Source organism: Thunnus thynnus, chromosome 2 (assembly GCF_963924715.1).
Source record: "Thunnus thynnus chromosome 2, fThuThy2.1, whole genome shotgun sequence".
Taxonomy (NCBI): domain Eukaryota; kingdom Metazoa; phylum Chordata; class Actinopteri; order Scombriformes; family Scombridae; genus Thunnus; species Thunnus thynnus.
Window position 1 is genome coordinate 15359967 of NC_089518.1, and position 9581 is coordinate 15369547.

At 39.8% G+C, this 9581-nt stretch overlaps 1 protein-coding gene across 2 annotated transcripts; it reads left to right on the forward strand.

Moving 5' to 3' along the window:
• The first annotated feature begins 458 nt into the window (after positions 1 to 458).
• On the forward strand, positions 459 to 9183 carry carnmt1 (carnosine N-methyltransferase 1). Of its 2 annotated transcripts, none has more exons than XM_067605574.1 (9): positions 459 to 618; positions 1123 to 1318; positions 1469 to 1635; positions 1902 to 2042; positions 2318 to 2496; positions 2820 to 2933; positions 4992 to 5095; positions 5185 to 8035; positions 8303 to 9183. In XM_067605574.1, exons 1-8 carry the CDS (start codon positions 485 to 487, stop codon positions 5377 to 5379), a joined length of 1230 nt encoding a protein of 409 aa, XP_067461675.1. In that variant the 5' UTR covers positions 459 to 484; the 3' UTR covers positions 5380 to 8035; positions 8303 to 9183. The 2 variants fall into 2 exon arrangements, with proteins under 2 accessions (XP_067461675.1, XP_067461683.1); XM_067605582.1 differs by lacking the exon at positions 8303 to 9183 and adding an exon at positions 3495 to 3570 and having other exon boundaries at positions 5185 to 5322.
• Positions 9184 to 9581: the final 398 nt, after the last annotated feature.

The window sequence follows — 9581 nt, forward strand, 5'->3', positions numbered from 1 at the left end:
CAAAGCCTGAACACTATAAACACTATAAACTATACACAGATTTGCTCTTTTGTGTGCACAACAATGGAAGCCAATTTTGGAGAGAGAGTTAGAGGGAGAGGTGTTTGTGTAAAAGGAGGACGAGGACTAGGAAGAGAAGAGAGTTTGTAGAAAAGAGATTCAGTGTTGTCCGACCCTTTCTGTAATCTGAAATGTCTTGTTTTGTGAAATGTTATTGTGTTTTGTGAAATGTCGTTGTGTTTTGTGAAATAATATTGTGCTTTGTGAACTGTTGTTGTGTTTTGACCCTCAGGGCCACTGTAGGGTCACACAATCTGATAGGTCACCAAAATACGATGTAACACCTGTTAATAATGCAGTTTGATCATCCAGCGGTGGGTGGCAGCAGTGTGCGTCGTGGAGCCTTGTCTGCCGGAAATAAAAAATCCCAAGAAGAAGACGGTTGTCGCGTTTTGATTGGATAACTGTAAAGTTTGTTTCAGACATGGCCGAAACAGCCGAAGGAGCGCAAGGAGGACAGTATTTTAACAAAGAAAGAACAAAATACAGCCCCGAGGAGGAGGCCAAGCTTGAAAGGCAACATTTCTGGAGAATAATCGATGCTTTTAGATTTTACAGGTATAATAAAAATACATCACACATGAGAGTAGACACAGTCAGCGGCGGTTTGTTCCAAATGAACGATAGTGTTAGCAAACAACAATAGCAAATGACAGGTTTGGAGGGAAAACTCCTTATTCAGATAACCAGATAGTTCATCTTTATTCAAGTAGTGGTTAGTGCTCTAATCAAAGTTAACTAAGCTTGCATTTAAACAGGTTCCTGTGGCATTTATTTGCTCATTTTCTTACTTAAACTCGACTAATGTCTTAGTAATACTTCTATTCCGCTTTTTCCCCTCCCACACTGCTCTCAAATTGAATCTGATTGGTCTAAGGAATATTGCGATTTAACAGTCTAACCTGGCGACAAAGAGAGTAAATAATGTAGAAAAAACATTTGAACTGGAGGGTCAGACCCACAGTCTGTCAATAAACAGCAACATCAAACCAGGCCTTATCCCATACTGCTCCTGCCATCCCTTTGTGGACACCTGCTCTAACCTGAATTCCCTCCTGTCAGGGTCCATATCCAGGAGCATGTCAAGCGTGCCGAGCGTCAGTTTCACAGCCTACCCCAGCGCCACCAGAATCTGCTGCCGGCTGTTCAGTCCAACCTGGCCCGCATCAGCAAGTGTGCAGACCACAACCAGGAGGTGCTGCAGGCCATCATCCACAACAGCATCCACATGTTTGAGAACATTGAGTATGGCGAGAGGGTAAGGCTTGACTCACACCATGTGCAACATACACTCAATGGCATGGAACCGACCAAGTTAAGTTAGTTGGAGTTTGAATTTCCACTGTGTTGTTTTTTATTTACTCCAGAAATGTAGTTACAGTATGTTGTGTCTCTATGAATTCCTCAGGAGGATCCGAGGAAGGTGCGCCCATCCTCTACGTTTGACATGGACAAGCTCAAGTCCACCATAAAGCAGTTTGTCAGAGACTGGAGTGAGACTGGCCAGGCCGAAAGGGACTCCTGCTACCAGCCCATCATCCAAGAGATCCAAAGACTCTTCCCAAGTGACCAATAGTAGGAAACACACATGCTCGCTCACGCAGACTAACACACAAAGAAAAAACATGCATGCCAAGGACATTGATATTCATACTGTGCTGCATATTTTGCCTAGGCATATGTAGAACAAGCAGAAAGAAGTACATGTTGTTGCATAATGTTAAAAACAAACAACTTCTCCATGCGCTATGGTATTAAATCTTCTTATTATGATTTTGATCTTGTGGCTTACTTCATGTTTTCCATATGATATGTGCATTTTATGCATTTTATTATGTCAGTGATGTGTCTAAGGTGAGCGTGCTGGTTCCGGGTGCTGGTCTTGGCCGTCTAGCCTGGGAGATCGCTCGGCTGGGATATATCTGTCAGGGCAACGAGTGGAGCTTCTTCATGCTCTTCTCTTCAAACTTTGTTCTCAATAGGTACAGCATACGCAGACATTAACACTCCTGTGGTCCAGCTGCTTCAAACAACACCTAGGGACTATCACCTTCCTATTCACACATTCATGCAGGATATCTTTGCTTGCTTGAGGTGGAATTATCTGTTAATCACACTTAATCCATATGTGTCAGTGATCATAAAATCCAAACACATCATTCAAATTCAGCTGCTTGGCAGTACACGTCTAACCTCGTACTCTGCAGAATGTCACTTCCATCCACCTATGGTCATTTATTTGGACTGCTCCATTCAGGTGTGAAAAGGTGAACTCTCTGACCCTGTACCCTTGGATCCACCAGTTTAGCAACAACAAGAAATCGTTAGACCAGACACGACCTATCAGATTCCCCGATATCAACCCTCAAAGCTTACCACTGGATTCAGACTTCTCCATGGTAGCAGGGGACTTCCTGGAGGTCTACACAGACCCAGGTCAGTAAATTTGCATGGATCTTTCACCTTTTGTAGGCCCTATGCAAAATAGTTGTACTAATTTAGGCTTCAATAACTTGTTTAAAGATTATAGATTGTTTTCAGATTTAACTAACCTGGACTTTGATAAGGTTAAATGTCTCCATCAAGTAAAGAATTCAGTTATATGTTTTCTCTAAGGAGCACACAATTAAATGCACCAAAGTAAAATATATTATTTTGAATGGAATATAAATGACAAATAATTGGTCATTGATGAACTGTGCTCCTTATCAGTATTCATTTATAAAAGCGTTCACGTTTCAAGCATCTGTTTCTGTCAGATTCCTGGGACTGTGTGGCTACCTGCTTCTTTATCGATACAGCTCATAACGTCATACAGTATGTGGAGACCATCTGGAACATTCTTAAGCCTGGTGGAGTTTGGATCAACCTGGGTGAGTGAGTTTGTAGAAAAGAGATTCACACATGAACCCTAAAGGTAAACATAATGTTTTCATTGAGTAGATAACATACTGTAGCAACTGGTGAAGTTAAAAAAGACAAACACACTATTAATGGTTCTCATTTTTTGATGTTTCAACTTACTTAGTAATGCTTCAGGTACAGTGACAGTGATACTTAAAGCAGCATGCCCCTTAGTGTGCTGAACGTAGTTGGTCAAATTACCAGAAAAAACTGTTGAGAATCTGTGAAATGTAATGTTATTCCATACTAATCTTCAAAGATTCATTTGTTAACTGCAATGCATTTTTTCTGTTTAATATTTGTTTCAACAAATATTGGTGCAACATTTTCTGCTATCAGAATACATTGTAATCACATCTACAGTTATCAAAAGTTTGGGCGCACCTACTCATTCAAGAGTATTTTGTTATATTCACTATTTTCTGCAATGGAGAATCATTTTGAAGACATCAAAACGTAAAATAACACATATGGAATCATGTGGTAAACAAAAAAGTGTTAAACAAACCAAAATGTGTTTCATATTTTAGATTCCTCAATGTCGACACTGTTTGCCTTGATGACAACTTTGCACACGATTGGCAGTATCTCAACCAGCTTGATGAGGTAGTCACTTGGAATAGTTTTCAATTAAGAGGTGTGCCTTGTCAAAAGTTAATTCATGGAATCTCTGTTCTCCTTAATGCGTCAGTTGTGTTGTTGAGGTTGTGTTGGTATAATAGCCCCATTTGACTACTGTCAAGAACTAATGAACTACGTAAAGAGAAACGACAGTCCATTACTTTAAGACACAAAGGTTCAAGCTGGAACATTTCAAGAACTTTGAGAGTTTCTTCAAGTGCAGTCGCAAAAACCATCAAAGTCTGTGAGGAAACTGGCACCTCTAAGAACTGCTCCAGGAACAGAAGGCCAAGAGATACCTCTGCTGCAGTTCATTAGAGGTAACCAGCTTCAGAAATCACCAATTAATGGCACCTCAGATTAGAGCCAACATCAGTGCTTCCCAGAGTTCAAGTAGCAGACACATCTCAACATTAACTGTTCGGAGGAAATTGCGTGAATCTGACCTTCATTGTCGAATTGCTGCAAAGAAACCGCTACTGAGGGAGACCAATAACAAGAAGAGAATTGCTTGGGCCAAGAAACACAAGGTGTGGACATTAGACCAGTGGAAATCTGTACTTTGGTTTGATGAGTCCAAATTTGACATGTTTTGTTCCAACTGCTGTGTCTTGTGAGACACAGAGAAGGTGAACGGATGGTATCTGCATGTGTGGTTCCCACCATGAAGCATGGAGGAGGAGGTGTGATGATGTGGAGGGGCTTTGCTGGTGGCACTGGACCATCATTTGTTTTCAACAGGACAATGACCCAAAACAGACTTCCAGGCTCTGTAAGAGCTATTTGACCAAGAAGCTGAGTAATGGTTGCTGCATCAGATGACCTGGCCTCCACAATCACCCGACCTAAACCCAATTGAGATGGTTTAGGATGAGTTGAACTGGAGAGTAAAAGAAAAGCAGCCAACAGGTGCTCATCATATGTGGGAACTCCTTCAACACTGTTGGAAAACCATTCCATGACTAACTCATGAAACTGGTTGAGAGAATACCAAGAGTGCGAAGTTATCACAGCAAAAGGTGGCCACTTTGAGGAATCTAAAATATGTAAAATATTTTGGTTTGTTTTAACATGATTCCATATGTGTTATTTTATAGTTTTGATGTATTCAGTATTGTCCTATAATATAGAAAATAGTAAAAAATAAAGAAAAACTCTTGAATGAGTAGGTGTGTCCAAACTGTTGACTGGCACTGTATATTTGACCTGTCATTAGCAAATTAAAAAAAACCACAACACAATGAACAGGATGCAGTTTATTTTAAGGAGTTTTGGGGTGAATTGTTCTTATTCAATAGAACGTACAATTGTTTGACACAAACATTGTCTTATGAACAGGTTGATAGATAAAGGTTTAAAAGCGATCTTTTTGTATCTCATGTGTTACATATCTCATGTTTCTTCAGGTCCACTGCTGTATCACTTTGAAAACATGGCCAATGAGCTCTCAGTTGAACTTAGCTACGAAGACATTAGGACAGTGATGGTTAAAATGGGCTTCCACATAGAGGTAAACCAAGAACTTTAATTCATATTCATGACTTAACTTTGTGTTTCTCTCTCGAAAAATGTAAAACAGAATTCACATTTCTCCTGCAGGTGGAGAAGGAGTCTGTGCAGACCACCTACACAGAGAATGATCGCTCTATGTTGAGGTACGTGTATGACTGTGTCTTCTTTGTGGCACGGAAACCTGGAGATCTGTATTTTAACTGTCATGAAGATGACCAACAACAGAGTTCGCCACCAGCCGCAAAGTCACCACGACGAGAGGGAACAGACTGTCTGACGTGACAGGAAATTCTTTGACTAGAACAGTAAACTCAAAGGAGCACAACCATTGGCTAAGAGAGGATTGGGCTGACGAGATAAAAAAAAAAAAGAATACGGACACAGAAGAAAAAAAAATCTGTGGACATAAACTTTCTTTTTTGTGACATTTTTTTTTTTGTAACGCGTCGTGTGGAGACATGTTCTCAACTCCAGAAACCCTGCTTTTAGGAGGGAGGCACACTAAGTACCTGAATGTGGAATAGGAACTATTGCAGTACTGTGTTATCTCTTGGACCTGAAAAATGTGCATCATCATATGCTAAAGTGGTATGCTGTAGTGGAATACTCTGCAGTGCATGAAATGTGGTGATCCTGAATACTCGACGTCCCCTGATGCCTGGGTTTGAGTTGAGTCAGATAGCTCTGGCTGCTGTTCTGCTTTAGTGGTGGCTTGTGTGTCAGCTGTAAGCCATGAAGTCTATTCCTTTTAATTAAGGCCTGGAGTTTTACTCATTCCCATGTACATTGACATTCACAGCCTGAGATTGTGTGACTAAAGAGCGTGGCGTGTACATTTAAAATCTATTTATTTTTTCAGATATGGTGCCAATAAGTACATCTACTCATTTCTATTGATCATCAGTCAACATTGAAAATGTAATCAAAACTGTTTCAGCTTTTCAGGTTGTCTTAAAGTTTGAAATTACTTTCTTCAACTTTTGGTTGTTTCTAATCACACTTTGGAATAAAGCAAAACATTTTAACAATATTAGAGTTTACCAGAGTTTTACTATATTATTCCGTTTGATCTAGTTTTAACACAAACATAACACCAAAACTCATTTTTACTGAAAAATCAAAAGCATGTTAGATCTGTTTCACAGTATACATGACTACAAAATCACAGGTGGAACCAATAACGATAACAATGGCTCAGTTCCAAGTGTCACAAAACTAAATAAGAGACTCATTAATTTTGTTAATTACACTCTTTGTTTTTCCTTTTGTGATCGGTCAAAGTGTTTGCTGTGAAAATATTTTTGAGAGTTTCAAAAAAATACATAAACAGATAAATTACACAGATGGATATTTGCATGAAAACCATGTGGTGTATGTTGAAAGGCTGAAACGTCACTATGGAGTGTTTTATGAATGTAAACTTTCAATGAAATTTGGTTTTGTAAATGGTACACTGGGTAATTATATATTAATAACTGACATGATTCATAATCTATATTGGTACATGTGCAATGAGCAGAAGGCCACAAATGAGTCATATTGGTTTATATGACATTAATGTGATCCGGTTGAACTGAGAGATGCGTATGTGTATCTCTCAGTTCAATGCATGCAAGCACAGACATGAATGGGACCCCACATCGCCCCATGTTTTCTGTAGAGTACTCTGATTAAACACAAATGTATTTATGAATAAGCACCATGTAAGAATAATAACAGCTGAAATAACTGCGGTATTAAACAAGGCCCCTCTACAAGATAGGACCTTACAGATCACCTGATAAAGCACCAAAGTTATTGTTAATCATATTACCTCAAACCAATTTTCCCACATTGAACCTGGTGCTTTTGGGGGGATCTGGGGGCTAGGGCTGTACCCAGTAGTGATGTAATGATGAACCTAATGAGATGAAAGCATAAAAACACATAGCAGTCTATGTGACATGATTGTTCCCACTAGAGAAGAGTGGAGGGTCTGTGTTTCCCATAGGCAGTGACCAGACAGCAGTACTCTGTTCTTCATATTTTCTTATGTTAGACTTGAAATACTTTCGCCATTATAGGTTATCCAGTATTGAAAAGCATCCCAAAAGGTCCTGGTTAATCTATAAGACAGAAAAATATGTTCTATTTATGTATCTGAGTTAAAGAAAATACAGATATTTAAATCTAAATTAAACATTTGATGTAAGAAGTCATTATACACGGGTAAATCTCGTTCATTGTAAAATGAGCTTCTTTAGCTTCAGGTTGCACTGGAAAAGAGAGGTGCAACCGGTGCTAAAAGTTTTGTGGTGGGTTGGATCAGCGAGAGCCTCTCGCGAGGTTAGAGTCAGGTTATGCTTATGATCTCGCGAGAGTTTCGCAAATCGTACCTCCGGCCGCTCCAGTATCAACCATGTTTTGTCGACTGTACACACCATCTATGCTAAACACAGGCGTCGGTAAGCAGCTTGTCAGTGTTCTTAATAAACGTGTTCTGGTTTACTGCCTGTCTTAACCGTGCACTAATAAGCTAGTTTTCATGGCAAAGAGACGTGCAGAGGACACTTTACTTCACGACTCTAAAAGATGTTACCGCGCACTTTGCGGTATTGACATGCAGTTGGAAAGCATGGTGGCTCCTAAGAGCCCGCCGTCCCTGCTGGCTTTGTTGGGCAGCCGCTGCAGAAAAAGGCCGTATTACTTTGAAGAGCCAGAGCAGCCGCAGCAGCAGCAGCCGCAGCAGCAGCAACAACAGCAACAGCTAGAAGAAGCGCCTCTTTACCGCAAGACTACACATTGCTGCGACACAAGGAAGCATGCGCCTGATGTTTATACAGTGCCGACTTCTGCAAGTTTCCAGGAGCGTCGTAGCTCCATTAAACCCCCAAACTCCAAGAAACGACCCAGAGAAGATTCCGTGGGTTCAGAGACTGTTTCCAAAGCTACTGATGAAGTAAGTTATTGAGAATATAGTACAAGTCTGCTCTGCTGATTGCAGGGTTGCGCAGAGAAAGTGCAATGGCAGTAAATGCCCACTAGATGTCACCCTTTACCAAATATGATGTGGCTAAAGTCCCAACTACCCATCAAAATCTGGCAAGGTTTTGCTCAAGTTTGTCTGTAACAGCAGGATAAAACTAGACTATAATGTTACTGTTATAGCTGCTTTGTACATTTTTTCCTGAGCTCCATTTTTTCCTCTCTTTCTCATCACGTTCAGGCGGATGCAGACAGCACCACTGAAGACTGCACATTCAACTCATTCCAGTATTGGAGGGTCCCTTTGCCTGAACTTGACCTCTCACTGCTAGAAGATGCCAGTGCCCAGTCCCAAACAAAAGACAAGTCAAAGGTCAAAAACTCTTCAGATGCCATGGAGACCTGAAGGTGAAAGATGCAGCGAGACTGTGACACTCTGTGATGACGTCAGTTGGAAAATGTTGTGATACTTTTCAGCAGATGAACACATCAGATGCACTTTAGCAACACTTGAGGTTGCTTGAAATTCATCCAGGTCAAGGTACTCCTGTCAGATGGATAGTAAGACAGCCCCATGCTGCTGCTGCAGGATGTCATTGTTGACTTACAGTAGGTGAAGCAACAATGAGATCTGCACTGTAGCAATACAGTTGTTACAATGGTGACCAAAATGTGGTAATTTTTTTTTAAACTATGGAAATACACCCATCTTCAAGTTGTACATAGTTTATTAACACGTTTTCTTTTAAAAATAATATCCACATTGAAAATGGCTTTGTGTGAAAAGTATTTCACATTTCCAGTGTGTGACTGACTTTTGTTTTGTGCAGAAGCTTCATCATGCAAACCTAGTATACAAAATATATGTGCATAATGCTACTAATGAGATTAGGTATGAAAAGCTGGGTCTGCACATGACAGGTCATATTATCATTCTATAATATTTTTCCGAGCTCTAGAGTTTTAGAGGTTGTGGGAAGTAAGAGATTTTTTTCATATAGTTTGTTAAATGCTCAGTGTGTGTACTTTTACTATATGTTACTGATACACATCATTGCCGATCAGAGCTCATTGTTACAATTGCTTGTTTTTATTGGCAATAAAACAGTTTCTAAAACTTTATATGCTCTCCATTGTTTTTATTTTAGTTTAATTTAAAATGTATTTAGTTTTATTCAGTTGTTTTTATCAATGTATTTGTCAGGGGCAGCGTCCTTTCATTAGCAGAAAAACGGTCTGATGTTAAGTCCCACTCTCAAAAACATGTTTTGCATGTTGTTCCTTGGCTTGCATGTTTGACCTTCACTATGCAGATTGATATAAGTGCAGTATTTTATACCAGAGGACTGTTTTCAAGCATGAAACTTAACACAAGTTTAAAGTGACAAAATGAGACTAATTATTATAGTGTATTTTCATAGGCTACATCTTAAAACTTGTCCAGGGGATCTATAAATATTTTCTGCCAAAAAAGCTCAAGCAGACAGGAAAAACAGTCACGGGACAATAAATAAACATTT